Raw genomic sequence first — 23,985 nt, 5'->3', positions numbered from 1 at the left:
TGGCTTAAAGAACAAACATTTATTTCTCACAGGTCTGAAGGACGGAAGTCTGAGATGAGAGTGCCAACATGCTCTGGCTCTGGTGAGAGTTCTCTCGTGGCTTGCAGACTGCCCACTTCTCTTTGTATCCTCACGTGGTGGGAACACGGCAAGTTATGCCTCTGGCTGCTTCTTCTAAGGCAGTAATCCCATCATGAGGGCTCCGCTCTCGTGATCTAATCACCTCTCAAAAACCCCACCTCCTAATACCATCATATTGGGGGTTAGGATTTCAGCATATGAATTTGGGGGTGGGCACAAACATTTAGTCCACAGCAATATTTAAGCAGGTAAATTATCATCAAAGGTAAAGACCATCATTTTGCATAAAGGCAGAGCACTTTATTTTTCTCCCATTTGTAAGTAGGCTATGTCCATCAATGGCAAAGGTGTTTCTGTTTCCCCACAGAACCCAATAACAGGCCCGGGGGAAAAGAGCGAGGAGCACCTCAGCAGCAACCACCTGTTGGGCGCCAACACTCAGTCTGCACAGAAGGGGGTGCCAGATTATACTCAAGCACTTGGTTGAGGAGTTAACTGTTTTTGTTTTTGGTTTATTCCCACTAATTAACTCTGGTACATTTTAATGTCATATAGGTAGACCCTGAGCATTTTTTTTTACCCTATTTCCATACATACCAGTACTTCTTAAGGGTAGAAATGCAGTTCTTCTCAATTTAGTGACTGTGTGTTTATGTAATAATCACAATTCCAGGAGAATCAAAGTGCCACGTCCTCTACTTGCCACCCTTCTCCCAACAGTATTTTATACAGCAGCAGAAGGCAGAGACTCAAGTGCAAATGGAGACACAGAGAGCTAAGAAAGACGACTTGATGCTTATATAAATCCCAATTTTCCAGTTCCTTTGTCATATATCGGTGACTCCTCTCCAATATGGGCAATCTCAGGGCTTGGAAAAGTTTAAAACACTCTTTCGGTGGGACATGCATGAGCCAATCTAGGCAGCCGAGCCTCTCCTTGGTAAGTTAGGCAGACACATTTTGCAAAGAAGGGCTAGGCTGTCTCTTTGAACACCTGGCTGTAGGTCACGTGATTGTCTGTGGCCAGGGCGTTTTTCAGACACTGCCAGAAGTACGGATGGGCCTGTGGGTTTGTTGGCCACTCAAGGACAGAACTCCCACAGAGCCTCTTCCGGAGCTGGAGAAACTTGGACTTCTGAAGGGGCTTCTCAAGGAATATCAAGATAATTACGTCCACTTTTTCATCCATGAGCCTCTGATGGGACAAGTAAAATGCTATCTTAAAATTCTCAGTCTTTGCATACTTGTCTGTCATGACAAACACTGTCTTTTTGCTAAGCTGTATGCTCTGGGAAAGATTTTCCAGAACAGGCTGTCCTGGTAACCAGTCCCTTTCCTCGAGACATAAATTAAAACATTTCTCTTTTGGGTCTTCCAATTTGGCCACCAGCTCATCCAAAACCCACTCTGTCACTGCTGGGTCTTTAGTGTCATACACAATAAAAGCGTCATAGCAAGAATTCGGTGATATCAGACGTCGATACCCCTTTATCTTGGCCTTACAGAAATGGTAACTATACCACACATCCCAGAAATAGAGATGGTTTGCTGTTGTGATCATCATCAGAAAGAGAACTGCCGATATGGAAAGTGAGAACAGGATGAAGTTAGTCAGATCTAACTCACAGGTATATAGATCCAGAGAGACTACACTCTGGCCCTTGTGTGCTCCTGGTCCCATACAAGTCACATCTGTGGCCAAGTAAGGAATCGTCACCTCTGTATGGTTAACCCACCAGACAAACCACACAGCATCACAGTTGCACAGAAACCGATTGTGATGCAAAAACAAAATGTCCAGATTGTTGAGGACGTTTTCTGGAAAACTAGTCTTTTGGATAACCTGGATTTTATTTGAGCTCAGGTCCAGATATCGTAACTGGAAAGCATCTTGTAGAAAATACTTTGTCAGGTGCCTGATTTGATTGTTCTTAAGTATGAATTTCTTGAGGCTGTGGGAACAGTTGGATAATCTCTCAGGGACAGTCTTCAGTTGGTTGTAGCTGAGATCCAACGTTTCTAGATTCCTCAGATACTGGAGTCTTCCCCAACTGAAAGACTTGAGCCCATTTTTGGCCAAGGAGAGAGTCTTTAGATTTGGAGGCATACCATCAAAAACTCCACTAGGTAAGAAACTCAGGGAATTTTCAGAGATGTCTAATTCCTCTAAGTTCAGCAGATTCTTAAAGAATTTTAAGTATCTGTTATCACCATCTCTCCATAAAATATCCAAATGATTTCCTCTGAATTCCAGAATTTTAAGAGATTCGCTCTCCATGGTCCTGCTGGTGGAGGTAGCGATGTCATTGTTGTTCATCATCAGTTTCTTCAGAACCTTTAGGTTCTTGGTAAAGTTTAGCATGTGAGTTATTCCTTCTGATTGAAAATAATGGCTGTTACTACTTATATCTAGGACTTCCAGGTTGCGTAGCTCCTCAAATGCTGTTGAGTAGAGTAAATCAAGTCGATTGTTAGAGAAGTCCAAATATTTCAACTCCACTAAAGGCTGAAATTCACTACCATTAAGCGTTTGGCTAATGGTATTTCCCGATAAGTTTAGGCATTTGAGGAAAGAAAGATACTGAAACTCAGAAGACTTGATAAAAAATATATTATTTCCACTTAGGTCCAAGGTCGGCCCATACTTGTAACAATCTTCGTTAAGAGGCAAGAGAGACGGAGGCTCTTTGTTTTTGGACCTGCAACTCCTTGCAAATTCATCATACCTGAAATAATGTAATGCTTCAAGGACCTGGGGCCCATGACCTTCTACAGAAGTTCTCATGTTAGAGCAGAAGCCATCTTCACTTGAATCTCCTGAAGGTGATATTTTATTCACTGAGAGATCTATGAATTTCAATGTTTTAAATTGTTTAAACATGCTGAGGTCAGCAATTTTTATAAAGTTAGTGCCAAGATCAAGAACTTCAAGATTGGAAAGATTATGTAATGGGGAGAGGTATGAACTTCTCAGCTCTTTAAAGACATAGCCTTTGATCCGCAAAACTTTCAAGTTTTTCAGTGAAGAAAATGCATCTGACAGATTCATAAATGCATGATAGACCTGAAGTTCATAATTGAAAGACAGATCCAATTGGACAAGGTTGTGAAGAAGATGCAAAAATTTGGCATCCCCAATTTCTTTGGCCAAGAAGTTTTGGGAAAGATCTAGTTCTTTAAGTTTGTTAACGTTTTTAAACCATCTTTGGGGCACATACTGAAGAGAGTTACTGTGTAGACGTAAAACTTGTAATTCTGTCAATGCATCAAAAGCATTTAGGTCGATCTGTAGGGGAGAATTATTTTCACAGGGTGTACAAGGAAACGGAGCATTATAACAACGAGGGCAATTTCCACTTAGGTCAAGAACTTGCAGTCGATTGAGGTTATTAAAATCATCTTCTTGGATCTTTGCAATGATGTTGTTATAAAGATAGAGTTCAGTTAAAGTAGGTGGCAAAATAGTGGGGACAGCTGAGATATTGTTATCTTTTAGGGAGAGCAATTTTAAATTTGTCATATTTAGGAAAGCATCTTTTTCAATGGAAAACGAAACATTACAAGGATTGCGATAGTAACAGTTTTGGCCCAGGTAGAGTATTTCTAGGTTGGCCAGTTCTGTTAGATTCTCTTTCATGATCGAGAAGATGCTGTTGGCCTCAAGGCTCAGCAGCTGTAAGCTGGGAGGAAGATCCTGAGGTATTTCTAGAAGCTGGTTTCCATCCAGGTAAAGAGATTTTAAATAAGCGAGTTTACTAAAGCTGCTGGGTTTAATCTGCAGCCTTCTGGTGCACACATTGTCTTTTGGCCCCGGTCGAACAGGTACACAGTTGCATCTGAAATCGATCTCTACCAGATGGTCCAGCCGGTAGAAGGACGCTGGAGAGATACCCGCTATATGGTTAATGGTGAGGGTGAGGTTGGTGGCATTGGTAGGAATACCTCCAGGAATTTCTGTCAAATGCTTGTCTGTGCAGTCCACGATCACATGGGCGTTTGGAGCATCCAGAGTGACATCACAGGGCAGAGTTTTAGGAAACCATCTAGCCCCAAGGAGTTCGGAAATTAGGATCATGTTAAAAAGGATGAGAAACTGCCTCTTCGAGGTCCACATTGGAAACACCTGAAAGTATAAGAAAGAACAAATCGCCCTTCTAAAATACACCAAGAATCAGAATTTAAAATTCCCGTTTGCTGCCTCTCTTTTGCTACATTTGAAACTAAACAGTCCGGGTTGATGGTTCTCAGTGGTCTAAACAGCACCCCGACCTCCACCCCATGACTGTAGTTGTCAATTACTGAGGTTCATAAAAAACTTAGTTACATATTTAGCTCTTAGCATCTTAGCTTTTCAGTATTATAGCTTTTAAGTTGGGAGAAGCAGTGTTTTCCTATTCACTGTTATTTAGAATGCTGCAATGGAAGAGCCATCAATTAGCTGCCAAAGTCTGAAATTTGAGAGGGGTGTGGGGCGGTGAAGGAATGTTAAAATGCAGCTACATCTGGGAAGAAAAACTTTAGTGCAGTTAATGTTTGTTTGTTAGGCCTGCTCTGGTCCACATAAGAAGAGTCCTTCACAAGACTCGAGCCTCTTAATATTCTAAGGAGAGAAACAAAGGTGATCCATTACCCCCATTTTACAGATTAAGACACAGCTCAGCAGTATTAACTGACTTGTCTAAGGTCGTACAACTCCCGCCATTTTGGCACTACTATCTATAAGCCGGGCTTTCCTCTTGGACTGTTTTTGGAAATCATCTCCGAGATGATTTGGGGATGAACGTTTTCCCTACACATTGGGTTTACATTACACAAATTTGGAAAGGGGAGGGTAGAGAGTCAGGGCACTGCCTGGGTGACCCCCGATTGATCAGACAGGATACTCACGGGAATGAAAGGGGAGGGGCTGTTAATAACTTATGCCAAGACTGCAGGCATAAACTAAGACTCCCTCGGGCCAACTGGGACATGTGGGAACCTACTCTTAACGGCGATTCTTGGGCATCCAGGTTTAGCATGAGAGACACTTGCACCCTGGGGAGAAAGCCCTTAAAAGCGAACATGGGACACACTTGAAGAGCTTTACTAACCATCATATTAACTCGAGCTTGCCCTGCAGAGAGGGTGGTTTAACCACAGACTTGTTCTCCAGTTTCAGGACTTCTAGCAGTATTTTCCTCCAGAACACTGGTTTTCATTTAACCGGTGTTTATCCATGGAATGATCCAGCCTGTGTCTCTACAGCAGACTTTCAGCTCCATTAATGCTTCTGTCCTCCCAATTGACTGAATCAACCAGTCATACTGATATCTAATAAACCAAGTGCCTACTTCCCTTAATTCCTCCAATAGAGGGTAAATAAGCAAAATTTCCCCTCAGCTTTCTTGTTCTCTAATGCAAGATGGTTAAGAAGGATCTCAAAGAGCTTCTTCACATATCTTTACATGCCTAAAGTGTGTTGGAATTAGAGGTACAATACTGTCTTTTTCTTCTTTTTCTTTCACCACTCTGTCTCCTTCCCATGATTAAAACCATTCACTGTGGGCTTCCCTGGTGGCGCAGTGGTTGAGAATCTGCCTGCCAATGCAGGGGACACGGGTTCGAGCCCTGGTCCGGGAAGATCCCACATGCCGCGGAGCAACTAAGCCCGTGAGCCACAACTGCTGAGCCTGCGCGTCTGGAGCCTGTGCTCCGCAACAAGAGAGGCCACGATAGTGAGAGGCCCGCGCACTGCGATGAAGAGCGGCCCCCGCTCGCTGCAACTGGAGAAAGCCCTCGCATAGAAACGAAGACCCAACACAGTCAAAAATAAATAAATAAATTTATTTAAAAAAAAAACCATTCACTGAGTCCAGTTGACCTCCTTTGTTGTCCTTCTTGACGTCCTCCTTGCTTTGCCATTTTAGCTGATACAATCTCAGGTGAGATTATCCCATCCTTGGTCCGCTCCAAAGCCTCACCCTTGTCCCCAAGCTCTCACTCCTCCAATCCACCTATCCATCAAGCTTCCCAAGCAGTAATCAGATGATATTGCTCTGAAATCTTTAAATGGTTTTCTTTTTCTTCTTTCTTCTTTACCGAATGAGCCCTAACTTTTTATCATGGTGTCCAAAGTCTTCCATAATTTGGCTCCATCTCCTTGTCTAGGTTGACCTCATACAACTCCCCTACCAGCTTCTCTAATCACTAAGCCCAAGACCAACTTGCAGTTCCCTGACCTGCAAGTCCCTCCACCTGGAGTACTCTTCCCTACCATTTCCACCCACCAGAATTCTGGTTACCTTTTAAGGCTGTACTTCTCAATCTGGAGCACTCAGATCCCTGGGAAGATATGGCAAAGGCCGGGAGTATGGGAAGCCCTTAGCTAAATAGTATATCTTCCTTGGGCATCAATCTTACTCAAAGATTTAGGAAAAGTGTCCACCACTCAGGGAAGAGGGATTAAGTCAAGATGGGGGGGAAGGGCTTTAGAAGAGGGAAAGGGGAGAAGTACAGTGAGCTATTTGTATGGTCCCTGTAACAGGATCCCAGACCCTGAACCCATCCTCAGCTATGCGTCTGTCGGAAGACATGATGGGTTCATGAATCCCACTATCAAAAGGCAATAAGTAATGCTGCTAAGAGTGATATTAAGGACCAGGGAGGTCCAGGCGGGGACTAAATGGATAAAGGACAAAGACAAATCATGAACCAGGTGCCCTCTTCCGATCCCATTCCCACGAACCCAGATGAGACCCTGGGAAAGCAGCAGAAGGACCCCTGAATTGAGTTAAAAACATGAAGTGACTGAGACAGCATTCATCAAGCTGAGTTTTCCAGGAAATGCCTAGTTCAAATATTTTTTGATTAGGGGGAAATGAAGGCTCTAAGAGAAAGGAAGCTAGTTATAGAAAAAAATAACAGTGGTGTGCTGGTAAATGTTTAACAACCAGCTTTCTCTCCTGCACCCCCAATTTCTGATTTGTTAAGTCCTGATTTGTAGCGTTTGCCAATGCCCGTAGTGTAAATACCCCCATCATGGTCAATTTCAAGCTGCCAGTGTGATGTCCCTGAACGCAGAGTTGGAGAGAGATGTGCAGAATTGCTCTGGCAAGCCTGTAGGAGCTGGGTCCAGCAAACCACTGACCTTAACACACTGGAGACCCTGGCTGTGACATTCGCAGCCGCTATACATGGACATATTATAAATTACAACGAATGCAAAATTAATCAGAAAGTCTTTTTCTCCCTTATTTCTAAACTTTTTCTCACACCTGTCCACTTTTCTCCTTGTCTGCTACCCCAACCCTACTCCACTTTGCCATGAGGTCTCACCTGTACTACACACTGGCCTCCAACCTGGTCTCCCTAACTCCCCTCCTCCTCCACAATTCATCCATCAAGAGCATCAGAGCAGTCTTTATAAACACGAATCAGATCAACTACAACGATTTCTTATCACATTTTGAATGAAGTCCAAAGTCTTTACCATTGTTTATATCGTGCATGTTCTGACTCCAGCCTACCACTCTGACCTTGAACCAACTTTCCCCTTCTTTGACCACATACCAGACATCCGGCCTGTTTTCTGTTCTGCACTTGAGCCAGTCTTGGCACTTGCTGTTCCCTCTTCCTGAAGTTATCTTGCTCTTCCTCTTCCCACAGCCAGGTCGTTCTCATCCCTTGGGTGTCTGCTTAAATGACACATCCTCAGAGAGGCCGTCTCTAAGCAACTTTTCTAAATACCCTCCCATGTAATAATAGTGATAAAGGCAGGAACAGTAAGTAACTTAGGTAGCATTTACCATATGCTGGGCAACGGTTTCAGTGCTTTACATATATTAACTCATTTAATCCTCATAATAACTGCATGAGGTCTTCAATCCCTTATCCACAGCCTTTGGACCTAGATGTGTTTTGGAACCCAGAATTTTTCAGATTGTAGAAGGTAATATGATGCATGTACCTCGTATTATGTAATACTCCAACTGGAGTCTGGGGTAGCATCTCATAATCAAACACACAAAAATTTGCGCAGTGAAGCACAGGACTGTCCACTCTAAGTGGTATTTTAAAAAAAGAAGAAGAACAACAACAACTACTACTACTACTACTACATCATTCGGTTCAGGTCACGATGCACTTCCAAATGAGTTCAGATCAAGTCGTGTTTGCCATCAACTGAATTAGGACAAAGCTTTCAGTTAGGGGGTTTTGGAACTGTAGATCTCTATTATTATCTCCATTTTACAGATGAGTCAACTGAGGCACAGAGAGGTATATGTACTCTGTACTAGACTACTCTGCTTTATTTCTTTCATAGCCTTAAGCACCATCAGAAATTATCTTGTTGATCATTTATGTGTTTCTGGTTTATGTGTTTATTTGTTTTATATCTATTCTGCATGAAAATGTAAGCTTCAAGAGAGCAGGGTCTTGTGTGTCTTCATAAAAGACAATGTCTGGCACTTAATGCTGCATTATGCTTGCTAAATACACGAATGAAAGAATGAATGCATACATGAATGAATAGTGAAACAGAGCAAAATAGTTAAAAGAAATTTCTCCTTGGAGTAGGTTCCTTCAGGCTACACCCCCAGCCTCCTCAGGGGTCACATTCTGCCTCTTCTATTTGCCCTGGGGTTCCTTGGGGGGAAAGGTTTAGGAAGCTCTGCTTTTATAATGCCCAGTTCAAACCTATCTTCTTCAAGAAGCTTTCTGGGATCAACCCAGACAGAAGCAGTTGCTTTCTCCTCTCATCTCCTACTCCATTGATTACACGTGAGGTTGTGAAAAGAACTCCAGATGGAGGTTGGACCAACTGGGTCCTGCCCTGCCTTCGTAGTTCACTCTCTGTGTACCCTTCAGAGGTGGGCACTGTGCTCAGGAGAAGATCCCCTACAAGAGGATGATGGACACAGAAATAACAATATGGGCTACCAAGGACCCAGACAACCTTCCTAGATCAAGACAATGGACTTGGACTGGAAAATTCCCCAACAGTTCTTTAGCCTGAAACTGTACCAAGTATCTGGTGAGAAAGAATTTATTTAAAAAAAAATCAGAATTCTACTGACTCATTCATTCTTTCATTTGACAAATATTTACTGGATACCTACTAGGGGCAGCAGACATAGAATCTCTGTCCTTAAAGAGCTCAAAGCCTAGTGGAGAAGGGAAAAAATATACAGATTTAAAATAGAATGTGAAGGACTTCCCTGGTGGCACAGTGGTTAAGAATCCACCCGCCAGTGCAGGGGACACGGGTTCGAGCCCTGGTCCGGGAAGATCCCACATGCCGTGGAGCAACTAAGCCCGTGCGCCACAACTACTGAGCCTGCGCTCTAGAGCCCGTGAGCCACAACTACTGAGCCCACTCGCCTAGAGCCCATGCTCCGCAACAAGAGAAGCCACCGCAATGAGAAGCCCGTGCACCACAATGAAGAGTAGCCCCTGCTCACTGCAACTCGAGAAAGCTCACGCGGAGCAACAAAGACCCAACGCAGCCAAAAATTAAAAAATAAATGAAAAATAAAATAAAATAGAATGTGGAACACCATTAGTTCTTTCCAGATGAGATGCTGCCACTTGCATTTGTGTAGATTAACTGTATGTTATTCTTATTCCAGGAGTATTTTCTGATACTCCCAATTCCTTTTATTATTCTCAGAGGCTCCAGAGATTGTTCTATATCTATATATTTTTCCCCTTTCTTTCATCTCATAGTGATTGAATCTCCATTTAGAGTTGGGCATATGCCACTCTGAAAAAAGATTACATTTCCCAGACTCCCTTGCAGCTATGACCATATGACTAAGTTAAAGCCAATGTGATGGGAGAGGAAGTGAGATGTGTAATTTCTGGGACATATCCTTAAACAGTGAGACTCTTCCCCTTCCTCCTGTCTACTTCCATCTGGCTTCTTGTAATATGGATATTGTAGCCACCATCTTGGAATGATGCAAATGAGGAAAACGTGCTAGGGTTGGTGAAGCAACAAGGTAGATGATCCAGAGTATCTAGATCCTTGCATGACCTCATAGAGCAGAGTGGAAACAAAAGCTCTGAACTGCTGACTTCTAGGAGTTTATGAGAAATCACAAGATTGTTATGCTGAGCCAGTGTTAACTGGAATTTCTATTGCATGAATGCAAACCTAATTTTAGTGGCGTAGAATTTAGAATGACACAAATGTACATATCTATGTACGTATCTATGAAACAGAAACAGACTCACAGATACAGAGAACAGACTTGTGGTTGGCAAGGGGGGCGTGGGGGAGAGATGGATTGGGAGTTTGGGATTAGCAGATGCAAACTAATATATATAGGATGGATAAACAACAAGGTCCTACTGTAGAGCATGGGGAACTGTATTCAGTATCCTGTAATACACCATAATGGAAAAGAATATGATAAAGAACATATACATATATGTATAACTGAGTCACTGTGCTGTACAGCGGAAATTAACACAACATTGTAAATCAACTATACTTCAATAAAATTAATTTAAAAAGAAAGAAAGAAAGACTCACTTTTTTATTGGAAACTAAAAAACTAGTGACCCATGTTATGCTGTCACAAAAACACTTGATACAACTCTCACCTATGCTATCTTGGAAGGCAGAATACCTGTCAACTGTGACTCTTGTTTTTCCGGTCTTATTGAAATATAATTGACATATAGCATTGTATTAGTTTTAGGTGTACAACATAATGATTTAATATGTGTATATATCGTGAAATGATCACCACAGTAAGTTTAGTTACCGTGCATCACTGCACATAGTTACAATTTTTTTCTTGTGATGAGAACTTTTAAGATCTACTGTCTTAGCAACTTTTAAATATGCAGTATAATATTATGAACTATAGTCACCACGCTGTACATGACATCCCCAGAATGCCAACTGCAACTTTAATCTTAGGGGAAATGGTTTGACAATATTCATAACGATGGCATGTGTTGATGACTTCTTCTTGTTCTAGGCAATCTTATGAGAGAAATGACCTAGGGCTGAAGTTAGCCTAGCAGGGATGGAAGGAAATATAGCTTTGCTAAGTGAGGTTTTCTCTGCCTGCAGCCTGAACTCTAAAGATGATTAAGACTTCCTTAATTTGGGGCCTTGTGGGGTTGAAAAAGCCAACTGCCTCACCCTAAACGACAGCAGATGTCACGGATACGGCTTTAAGAGGAAGTAAGTGTATGCTCTCATGCATTTTTCGAGCACTTTCCATTAAGCATTTTCTAGCAGACAGTGAACGCCAGTCCAGGGCCCAAAAAATCTGATTAAGAGTGTTGCCTTCCTCTTGACTCAGACAGCCTCTGGGAAGTTGATTAAATTCAGAGAGAAGAACACTGAGAGAACACAGAATCTTTAGACTCAAAGGGTCTAAAGCTGCTCTGGCCAATGTGACAGCCACCAGTCATGCGGTTGTTTAAATTTAAATGAATTAAAATTAAGTGCAATTTTCAAATTCAGTTCCTCAGTCACACTAACCATATTTCAAGGGCTCAAAGTCACATCAGGCTCATGGCTACCATATTCGAGCACGCAGATACGGAACATTTTCCATCATTGTAGAAAGTTCTATTAGACAGTGTTGGTCAGGACCAGGGCTTGGCAAACTTTTTCTGTAAAGGGCCAGACAGCCAATATTGCAGACCAAATTGAGGCTGTTATGTGGCTACTTAAATAACTATTTAGAACACAACGAATTAAGGTGGTCAGAACCATTCTTACCTCACAAAATCAGGTGGTGGGACAGATTTGGTCCACGGCCCATAGTTTTCAGGCCCCTGGTCTAGACAAAACCTTCCACTTGCACATGGAATTAGCTCTAAGCAAATTCAGGCCAAGTCTGCCAAATATGAGAAGAAGTTGTATTACCTGTAACCCTCTAAGTCCATTCATGTGCCACTAATTTCAACCAATAGCATTTAGCCAATTATTTCACCCTCACCCCGAGAAATAGGTACATTTACAATGAGGACAGTGAGATGCAGAGGCTAGAGAACCTGCCTGCCGTGAGGTCCGGGCAACTCAGATACAGAGCCGGCCCTCAGCCATCCTGCTAGCCTACCTTTCCAGGAGTCTTGGTATCAACTCACCCATCTCTCCCTCTAGGTGCTAAACTCTCTGAGGTTCACGGCCTTGTTTGTCTTTACTGGTGATGATGACGCCTGCCACCTCCTGAGCGCAAGATAAGTGTCTGCTGAGTAAATCAAGGCTTTGAACATTCTTAAAATCCCACGGAAGGCTCAATGATCATAAACAGTAAAGTCTTTCCAAAGATCAGATTTTTGACAAGGGGACGAGGAGAGACCAGGAGGGTTGGGGGCCTCTAAAAGAAGGGTTGAAATGGAAAGAGAGCCACAGAAGAAAAGGGGATGGAGTCAGAGGGAGGCTGTGGGAAGCAGACCCGCAGAAGAACTCTAGGCAATCTGTTTTCTCAGAAGTTCTGCCCCCTTGAGCCCGAAACCCTAGTGAGAGCACAGAGCTCATCTGTCTCTCCTGGGAACAGACACAGCCAGGACGGGACTGAGTCAATGAACAAAGCCTTTCTAAATTTGTTATTACAGAGAAATAATACCTTTGAGGCTTCTGAACGAAAAGATATTCTTGAGAAGATGACTTCAAAATGTGAAATATTCCTTTATTCCCGTGGAAATTTCTCCTTTCAAACCATGGGGAACTACCTGCTTCAGACTGAAGCTAGGACCTTCGCTTCAACTAATGCTATTTTTAAATGTAAGCGTTCGTTCAGCATAACGCCAGGTCTCTTTTTTTTTCCACTTCATACAAATAATCCACGTTATTTTGTTTTTTTGCTTTTTTGGCAGTGATTGCCCAAAACATAAGTCTTTCAGGAATTTGATTTGTAAAACAGCATAATACACCATAATAGGCCCGGCTTTAGTCATGAATCGTAGCTAATTACACACGCAAATACACTGGGTAAATTTGGATGCTCAATTAGTGAGCTAATTATGGTAAAAATGGGAATATTTGATTCTGTATGCACAGGTGTTCTGTTCTCTCAGTAAATCATCTCTTTTTGTTAAAATGGAAAATGTAGAATTCACGTTGAACCATCATCAGACAATCATTTGTGTTTGTTTTTTTAATAACAACTGCCATTTATCAGGTATTTATCATGTGTCAGATGCCAAAATAGATACATTGTTTATATCACATCACTGAGCCCTGACAATGAAGTTGAAGAGACATAAATATTCCCATTTCACTGATCAGAAAACAGAGATCAGAGAGGCATTTTCAAACCAAGATTCAAACTCCATTTTGATCAATTAGCTTCCATACTGTTCCACTTGGTATGATGCATACCTGCATCTTGGTTAATTTCCTTTTCAGTTAAAGGGTTCTTGGCTGTCTAATGTTTTGATATTGTGCTATTTGGAGTTTTCATAAGAAAATGTCCAAATATTAAGAAAAGACATTTATGATTTGACTGGGACCAACTCGAGGGGAAAAAAGAGACTTTTCGGATCATATATTTCTTATGAGTGCATTCGTGCCCAGTAATGCTATGTTAGCATAGTTTATGAATTTATAAATTTAAAGGCAGGCTGAGCTTTAGCTTCATAATAAAGAAGTATATGCTCATGTAGTCATTCAACAAACATTACTGGGACTCTCCTCCATGCAAGGCACTATGTTAGAGGCCGTAGGGGAATGATAATGAGTTACACACCATTCCTGCCCAATTAGGAACCAAATTCCTCCACTGCTGCGTCTCAGAAGCCGTGTATATTCCCAAGCAGAGAACTCTCTGCTTTCAGGGAAATCCACGGCAGGGGAGAAAGAAGAGTTTGTGGGATGGGGGCTAGTCAGGCCTAAAGGTAATGCTGCCTGCCCACCCTTCAAACAGAAGCTTGAATACACAACCCTTTGAAGAGGCGACACGTGTCCCCTTAGATGCCTCATTTTTGTGGCAGGACTGTATTCAAAAGTGTATTCTCCTGATGTGAGATCCATTTTAGATTCCTGCTAGAATGTCTACGGTTGTAGAGCTATGACTCCTAATAGGAAAACACATGGACTTAGATGAGTCTAACTTTGTGCTTTGCTGACTGTTTTTAGCTTCAAGACTTTGCAAGCTCCTGACATGGATGCAATCTGAGGAGACAGAAGGACAGATGGCAGGAGGGAGGAACTGAGTTTCAGTGGTTTGAGTTTTGCAACAAGTTAGAGGAAGACCAGGATTAGTCTGACTTCTCATGTTTATGTATTCTGGGGCTTAGCTCCTGTGAACTCAAAGTCAGATCAGGAGTCAGCCTAGAGATCATCACAGTAAGTGAAGTAAGACAAATATCATATGATATATGTAGAATCTAAAAAAAATGATACAAATGAACTTATTTACAAAATAGAAACAGACTCACAGACATAGGAAACAAACTTATGGTTTGTTTGGGAAAGAGAGGAGGGATAAATGGGGAGCAGCGGATCAACATATACACACTACTATATATAAAATAGATAAACAACAAGGACCTACTGTAGAGCACAGGGAACTCTACTCAATATTCTGTAATAACCTACAATGGAATAGAATGAAAAAAAGAATATAGATACACACACACATATGTATGTATGTATAACCGAATCACTCCGCTGTACACCTGAAACTAACACAATATCGTAAATCAACTATACTTCAATAAAAAATAAATAAAAATTAAACTTAAAGAAAGTCAACCGCTCTGATGAACACCTACTGACTGAATTCTCCTAAACCTTGACTTTCTCATCTACACACTATGGCGACTGAGCTAACTGACCTCAATGCTCCTTCCTAGCCCCCCAGAACCTCAGGCTGCTGTTCTTTCAAAACGGTCTAAGCAGGGCTTCACTGGTGGCGCAGTGGTTAAGAATCCACCTGCCTATTGTAAATAGAGCTGCAGTGAACATTGTGGTACATGACTCTTTTTGAATTATGGTTTTCTCAGGGTATATACCCAGTAGTGGGATTGCTGGGTCATATGGTGGTTCTCTTTTTAAGGAACCTCCAGACTGTTCTCCATAGTGGCTGTATCAATTTACATTCCCACCAACAGTGCAAGAGGGTTCCCTATTCTCCACACCCTCTCCAGCATTTGTTGTTTGTAGATTTTTTGATGATGGCCTTTCTGACCGGTGTCAGGTGATAGCTCACTGTAGTTTTGATGTGCATTTCCCTAATAATTAGTGATGTTGAGCATCTTTTCATGTGTTTGTTGGCAATCTGTATATCTTCATATATACACTACCAAATGTAAAATAGATAGCTAGTGGAAAACAGCTGCATAGCACAGGGAGATCAGCTTGGTGCTTTACGACCACCTAGAGGGGTGGGATAGGGAGTGTGGGAGGGAGACGCAAGAGGGAGGGGATATGGGGATATACGTATGCATATAGCTGATTCACTTTGTTATACAGCAGAAACTAACACAACATTGTAAAGCAATCATACTCCAATAAAGATGTTAAAAAAAAAAAAAGGCAAAAAAAGAATCTGCTTGCCAACACAGGGGACACAGGTTTGAGCCCTGCGCCGGGAAGATCCCACATGCCGTGGAGCAACTAAGCCCGTGCGCCACAACTACTGAGCCTGCGCTCTAGAGCCTGCGAGGCACAACTACTGAGCCCGAGAGCCACAACTACTGAAGCCCTCGCGCCTAGAGCCCGTGCTCCACAACAAGAGAAGCCACCGCAATGAGAAGCCTGCACACGGCAACAAAGAGTAGCCCCTGCTCGCCGCAACTAGAGAAAGCCCACGCAGCAACAAAGACCCAACACAGCCAAAAATAAATAAATTTAAAAAACGAAAAACAAAGAGGGAGGGGCCCCAGGCCCACGCCAAGGATGCCTACAGGGCCTAGTCGGCCATCCCAACAAGGAGAAGGGTCACGCTGGTTGCTGTGTTGAAAGAGACAACGAGGGGAAGCGTGGAGACCAGTCAAGAGGCTATTATGGTAATTCAAGCAAAAGCCCCAGCTGGCAGGGGTGGAGGTGGTAAGAACTTGCCAGATACTGGATAGATTCTGAAGGTGAAGCCAAAGCAAATATGACTTCCAAGTTCTTGGAAGAATGTGAGGGCAGGAGCTGGAGGCGGCAAACATTTCTGGGAACAAAGATACTGGTGGTAGTTCCCGGGGCCAAGAGGGTCAAGAGGATATATTTGAGGATGGGAAGCAGAACAGCGTGTTGTAATGCTGGTGAGAGTGGGAAAAAACTTCCCAAAACCCCCATCATTAATAATAATGCCGATGAAGATGCAGGAGAGACAGGGGAGGGTGCGGGCGCGTTGAGCCCGGGGAGGAAAGCAGGGAGGTGGCCCAGCGCACTAGCGGAGAGACTGGCTTTGGCAAGGATTATGAAAATTCCACCCTTAGTATAAGAGTCTGCAAACTGGTTCACCTATTTGCATCTTCCTTTGAACGTGAGCAGGCTTTTTTCCGTATCTGGAGGAGGGCAGCCGAAGAAGCGATGTTGCAGGACTTGCCAGGCTGGGACAGAAAAGGTGGGAGAGTTTCCACCTCACCAAGCGCTCCTTCTCTCCCGATCTCGTCGTCTCTCTCTCCACTTGAACTGGAGCTCTGAGCCACCAGCCTCGGAAGAAGCCCGGGGACAGCACAGCTGCCATATTGGAGAGACCACGTGGAGACAGTGGCAGCCCGCAGCTCTGGAGTCTCCCCATCCAGGCACCAGACCTGTGCGGGGGCGAGTCCAGCCCCAGACACCGACTGCAAGTGGGGGACACACCCAGCGCCAGAGCCGCCTCGGTGAACCCAGTCAACCCGTGGGCCCGCCACACGTAACACTCCAGGACAGTGGTGGTATCAAGCCAGTGGCTTTTGGGGTGATCTGCCACGCGATGCTGGGTAACTTGACCGGAGGTCAGGCAGGACGGGTGGATGCAGAAGCTCTAGGCGGGCACACAAGCAGAGGGGAGCTGGTGGGCCATCCCTTCCAACTGCTCTTCCAATTGTCTGGTGCGCTCGGGGAAGCAGGAAGCTGGGTTATCAGCTAAGGGTGAGCAGCCGGCACGAGGGGCTGGGGGTAGAAGAGAGGGGAAGGTGGACAGAGCCCTCCAGGAAGAGGAAGTTGGGTGTGATTACCTGGTGGCAGGTAGAACCTCTCACCTTTCTGTATTGCATCGGTATTCCCCTTCCGGTCTTTATTATATAATTCTGCATGGCTGTGATCTGGTTAGATTTAATAACTTGCAGCAAAATCCTTCTCCATCCTCCTCTCATCTACCCAGTAGCCAGTCTGAAGGCCAACATACCAGACAACCCCTGCGGGCTGCTATGAGCCAGACTTCAGGGGACAACAGCTAGGTGCCCTCAGCTACTCCTCCCATTTATTTTCAAGATCACAGAGCAGAAAAAAAGCCAAGTTGCCTGAGTTGAAAAGGAAGTGTTGGAATATGCAGTTCTGGTGGAGGGAGTCACCGAAACCAAGCTATGGAAGCAAAAAGGATGTCATGGCGCGGTGGGGATCCCGCAATTGGATGGGCTGCGTTGAACCAGAGGTGACGGCCAACTGGAGAATCAGGAGAAAGAAACCTGCAAGAGGCAAGGAGTGGGCAGCAATTGTGGGAAACCCTTGAATTTGCATTCACTAACCTTTTGTCATGTTGCCATGACACTGAACTGTTTGAGAACTAGATGTGCATTGTATACATCACCTTAGGGGCTAACGGAGGGCAGAGAATAAGGGAAGTTATGTGCTATTGTTTTATAGGCCAGCCTCCACTGGGAATTTCCCTAAAAGACTTATGACCAAATATCCCCTTTTCGCAAATTTTGAAATACTCCTAATTATAGGCTAACCTCTGTAAAGTGTAATTACCATGGACATCAAAGTTTCATTATATAACAACCAAGAAATTAAGTACAAGGATATAACCCACTTACTTAAATAAAGAGACTTTTTATCATTTCCCTTCTACCGTTTTAGCCCAACAGACCTAGCTTTCAAAATAAAAGAGTAAAATGATATAAAGTAGTCTTACATAAATTAGGAACTCAACAGCTACTATGCATCTCAACAGGCACCAAAGACCGTAAGATATTAAATCTTACTTGACATTATACCCTATCCCCCTTTTTACATAAATCACAATTGGCACACTTTTTTTGTAATGGGCCAGTCAGTAAATATTTTGTTTTGCAGGCCACATGGTCTCTGTCACAACTACTCAAATTTGTCCCTGCAGGGCAAAAGCCGTTATAGACAATATGTAAACAAATACACAAACAATAAAGCTATCATGGGCACAAAAATTTGACTTTAATATAACTTTTATGGGCCACAAAATAGTATCTTCCTTTGAGTTTTTCAATCATTTAAAGAGATTAAAAAAAATTCTTAGTCTGTGGGCTATACAAAAACAGGTGGCAGGCTGGATATGACCCACGGCCATCACTTGCCATCCCAGGCCTAAACTTTGGTGGGCTTCAGAGATATAAATGATCTATTCTTGGGGTGCAAAGACACTGGTTGGCTCATCTGTAATGACTGTTTTAAATTTCAACACCATCTTCCCTACTTTTAAACCATCAATTTTGATTAATTTAGTATACGAATTCCTTACTATCTCTTCGGCGATGAAGAACTTTGCTACAGTTAACTACTGTTGTTTTGGCATGTTCCCTCTAACACTCATCTCCCCCTTCCTGCATCTATTTCACACAGTGAGAAGCAGTTCAGTACTAGCGGGGGCTTCGTCAGTGGAGAGGTTTGATTGTCAATCCTTATTCTGCCACCTGAGCGCTCTCTGACTTCGGTGAATCACTTTCCCTCCTGAGCCTCTGATTTCTCAACTGTCAAATGGTTAGAACGCAGGGCTCTCTTGTGAAACTATTAAGAAAAATAGGTAACCCATTTACTCAGGCAAACCGTCATCACAGATTAACCAACATTTAGTAAGTGTCTAGTATGTGCATTAAAAACATCAGGAATATACGATACTTAATTTCTAGCTTGCTTTTTCCATTTACCATTATATCATGAGTATTTTCTTATGTCATTCACTATTCTTTTAAGAAATATGATTTGATGGTTACATAACATTCCACTTAATGGGTGGACCACAACTAATTAACCCCTTCCCAACACTGGACATGAGATATTCTCTTTGCCATGCTGCATAGACTATCTTCACAAATTGTTTGCGACATCCCTGATTGTTTCTTTAAGAGTTTCTAGAAGTGGAGTTTCCATATCAAAGGGTCTGACCTATAAGTATTCATAAGATTGATTTGATTCATAAGATTTTCCTATGCTGTTTGGCCTTTTCTATTTCTTCTTTTAAAAGTTGTTTTCATCTCTTTCCTTATAAAAGATGTCCCAATTGTTTTTCAGGAGTAAATTATCATAATTGAAGCCCACGGTGACTGACTGTGTCCCGGGTGGAAGTGTGTGCCGGGCCGGCTTGGTCGAGGTAGAGCAGAGGGGTCTCGCTACCAGAGTCGAGCTGCCCAGCCAAGACCACAAGCTCTTACCCTCTTGAAGCCCCAGCTCCCTCATCTGTGCCTCACAAGGCTGCTTGGAGGGTGAAATCGACACAGAGACATCCAGCCCTTAGCATGAATGCTCAGTTTGTAGTAAGTGGTCAATAAATGTGACCTGCCTTTATTACGATCAATCATATCATGCCATCCCTCAAGGGGCAAAGGCAGATGCGGGCATGGGTTTGCCTCAAAATAGACATCTGAGTTTCTAGGAAATGAAACTTAAAGCGGTTGCTTCCTTTGCAACATAGTGCCCTGTGGTTAACCCTTCATTAGACCTTAGACACGAAATGAGCCCAGGCGCCAACATTCAGATCCAGAAGTTAGAGTGGGTTCCTGGTGCAGGCACTCCATTGTGTCTAATTGGGGTGACAAAATCATTTCAAGAAAAGGTCACTGATGTCTTTTTGTGAAGAACTTTGGGCATACCTAATAACGCACAGCACTTGCAAAGGATTTGAACATATATTTTGTTATCTGAGCCCCTGCAATGGCCCTGCAAGGCAACTGGAGAGGTGCAGTGATGATCATTTTATAGCCAAAAAAAGTTGAGCTTCAGAGGGCTTAGGTGATACGCCCAAGGTCCCCCAGCTAGTGACTGGGAGAGCCAGCACTGACAGACCCTCTCCTCGACTAAACTTTAGTCAGGCTCCTCTAAGTCACTAGGCCTTGATTTGGGGGCTTCTGTGTCCGTGTGGCCAGTTTTAGCAAGAATCCTGTTAGGTCAGTTTAGCAAGAATCCCTCACCACGATATCTGATCATCCTTGCTATCTGATCAAGCCTCTCATCCGTACCATCCCCCAGGTGATACCCCATCTCCCCGGCCCGCTTTCAGCAAGAGCCCTGTCAGGTCGGTCCAGCCAGAACGCCCCCTAACCCTGATGTTTCCTCTTAGTAATTTTCCAACCACTGACCCCCACTCTGCTCCTGGCCTATAAATCCCCATGTGTCTCTGCTGTATTTGGAACTGAGCCCAGTCCTATACTAAGGTCTCGTTGCCCCACCTGCTTTACCTACTGTCCGCTTCTGGTTTCTTTGACCATACGCGAGCCCAGGCTCCTGTATTCCCCGTCCTGCCCGCCTCCCCCGCTGCTACACACACATACTCGTTCAGACGCCACCAAATGCTAGAAAAGGCAGAAAGGAACTTCAGTGATTTCTACGGCGTTAAAGCCAAAAAGGTGAGGTGAAGAAAGTTAGACCCATAGAAGCTATTTCCCCAATTCAAACGACCGCTCCTCCTCAGGGCGGGACGCAGTAACTCCCGTCGGAAGTTGCACAGAGCAAGTATTGATTAATCTGAAATTACAAAAGACCCCCATGAGTAATCTTGATTGTGAAAGATCATGGAAGAAGTTTTCCTCAGCAAATAACCGAAGTACAGATACTTCAACATCTCTCTTGCCAGCCGGTTTCAGTTCTTCCCACAAAAGATGACAGATAACACTTTTTAGGGATCTCTTAGCTGTCCTTACCATTTTTAGTCTTCTTCCAAAATGAAACAGAGAGGTCTGGCTGAAGAGAGCAGAGCATGAGAGGTGTCAAGATCAGCCTGAGATGGACCCAATAGCATCAACTAAGGTAAAGAGAAAACACCAAACTTTACATTTCAGAGATAGCAAAGTACTGAAGCTTCAAAGCGTGCTGGGAGCATGGCTCTAATACATGCTGCTGAAAACACCTATTAATAGTATTTACTTCCTGAAAGTTATCTAGACTAGAGACACACTCCAGAAAACCATTTCTAACATTATTCAAAAGTCTGACTTAATCTTCGAAGAAATGACACTTGAGACTACCAAAACTCATTAGATTCTAAAAGAAATTTTTCTTTTGCATATGATTTGGGTTCCCTCTCCTCCCCTCCCCTCTCTCTAAGAATGGCTCATAGATCTAGTTATTTAAATGATCTGAGTTTGTCCCAGTGTTGAAAATACCTTTCTTGGCTGCATGGAGTGATTCGAGGTCTGGAGTCTTCTGAAGTGAAGAGATAGGCTGCAGGAAACCTAGAGTCACAGAGACTCCAGGCTGCCAGCCGTGGAGTTTCCAAGTGCAAAGACAAGGTTAGGGGGTTGAGGGGAGGAGCGTGACTATTTAAGCCATCGCAGGCATGAGGTCTGCAGAAGCAGCAGGTTCCTCTTATTTCTACCACCACAATCGGGGCAATGTCATGTCTAAGTCCAAGCAACCTGGTTGATCGATCTCCTTTTTTCTAGGAGTTTCTCCACCTCAGCACTACTGCCATTTTTGGTGAGATAATTCTTTGTGGCATCGTAAGATGTTTAGCAGCACCCCTGACTTGAACCCACTAGACGCCAGTAGCACTGCCCCTTGACAATCACAGATATCTCCAGACATTGCAAAATATCCCCTGGGGGGCAGAAGTGCCCCAGATTGAGAACCACTGTTCCACAAGTATCTTAGAGACACGTCTAAATTCCCCTCATTCTGTCTTAGGCCCAGCTGAAAGGGACTCTGGTTTCTAAGCAGGGGCAGAGCTTCCAGTTGGTTCCCTCGCTTCAATGAAACAAGGGCAGCTGCGCTCGCAGTCCAGGGTCATGTAAAACCTGCTTCTCAAAGTGGGGTTCCCGGGAGAATCGCTCCCTTCTGAACTGATTATTGGCGCCTTTTGGAGGTAGAGTCAAAATATCAGTAGTTACGTTTAAAGGTCTTTAGTCCGCCTAGTCGCCCCGGAGAGAATTTGAAAATTGCCAAGTGTGCCACAAGAAACACAGCTGACAGCCATCAGCCATCAGGGTTAATCTACTGAATTGAAAAGTCAATAGTGCCCCAGATCAGCTGAAAAACTATTAGATACAATAATAAGTGATCTTTACTGAGAGTTTATTATGAACCAGACACTGTTTTAACTGCCTAATATGTATGATCTCATCAAATACTAAAAAAATGAAGTAAATATCTTATTATCCTTTCTTTTTTAAACAAATAATGGAATTAATGCAGAAAAGATACTGGACTTTCCTCAGGTCACATACCATGTAAGTGATAGTCACACAAGCAAAAATCAAATGCCCTCTTAGCAAACCACTTTGTCACGCAAACAATATGTAAAAATCAATAGCTTTCTCACATATAAACAATAACTAATCCAGATGGACAATAGGAGAGATTCCATGCAAAACAGCAACAAAAATATGAAATACTTGGGAAGAAAATTGACGTGAAACGCTTGGGAACGAAGCAGGTGGTAGACGGGCAGGGTACAACGATGCCTTACCTAGTAGGCTGCTGGCTATGCATTTGCCCCTCAAATCCACTCTCCATGCCTTCCCACCCGGCTCTGTGTCCCAAGAGGCTGAGCTGTACAAACTTCATCACTAGCTGGCAGACTTCCGGTTGGGTCTGGCCAATGGGGAGAAAGGTCAGAGTATTTACCCCTGGGCTCCCTCCCTCTCCAATGCTGTGGGCTGGGTGCCACCCTGCAACAATGCTCTTGTCAGGGGACGCTCCCCTCATGGCCACTCTTCCTGAATTCCACTAACTGTTCCTCCGCCTTGCCACTTTAAGCCTGGGGTTGTGAAGACTCAACCCTTGAAACGCTGCACCACGGTTGGGGATTTCCCTAAATCCTGTCCACACTGTCATGAATAGTCACTTTGCTAAACTCATCAATTTCTGACTCTGAGTGTGCCACTTGTTTTCTGTCAGGACCCTGGAAGATGCAAAGAAGATGTAAATAGATGAAGAGAAAGAGATGGTTATTAGGGCTAGAGGTCACAGCTGGGCATTTTTCATTTATCACAAAGATTAGGGTTATGTTATCCATAAATGTCATCTCCTCTGGATAGTAAAGGGTACGTGACCAGATATCTCTCATAAAAATGAGGCATTGGATCTGACTGGGTTAAGACCCCAGGTGAGAATAGTCAGGTAACTTCTGAATGAAAAAGTAACAAGGGGAGGATTTCTCTTCTCGATCTATAAATGCATCATAAACGCTGCATTGCCTACAATGGCATAGTACCAGTACATCAGTGAAAAGGAGGAGATAGCAAAGTTAAGTAAAAGCACACATGGGAGGGACTTCCCTGGTGGCGCAGTGGTTAAGAATCTGCCTGCCAATGCAGGGGACATGGGTTCGAGCCGCGGTCCGAGAAGATCCCACATGCTGCGGAGCAACTAAGCCCGTGCACCACAACTACTGAGCCTGCGCTCTAGAGCCCGGGAGCCACAACTACTGGAGCCTGAGCGCCTAGAGCCCGTGCGCCCCAACTACTGAGCCCACATGCCACAACTACTGAAGCCCGCACGCCTAGAGCGCGTGCTCTGCAACAAGAGAAGCCACCGCAATGAGAAGCCCGCGCACCGCAACCAAGAGTAGCCCCTGCTCGCCGCAACTAGACAGATGGCCCGCGCGCAGCAACAAAGACCCAAGG

At 43.7% G+C, this 23,985-nt stretch overlaps 1 protein-coding gene across 1 annotated transcript; it reads right to left on the bottom strand.

Moving 5' to 3' along the window:
- On the bottom strand, window positions 1-23,763 carry TLR7 (toll like receptor 7). The gene is given in 3 exon segments (XM_082376826.1): window positions 1-4,204; window positions 21,064-21,129; window positions 21,132-23,763. Coding segments are annotated over 3 exon segments (3,246 nt in total). The 5' UTR covers window positions 21,162-23,763; the 3' UTR covers window positions 1-1,054.
- Window positions 23,764-23,985: the final 222 nt, after the last annotated feature.

Source organism: Balaenoptera borealis (genome assembly GCF_965194805.1).
Source record: "Balaenoptera borealis genome assembly, chromosome: X".
NCBI lineage: Eukaryota > Metazoa > Chordata > Mammalia > Artiodactyla > Balaenopteridae > Balaenoptera > Balaenoptera borealis.
The sequence above is the reverse complement of the archived record's forward strand: the minus strand, read 5'-3'. Positions and strand labels throughout refer to the sequence as shown.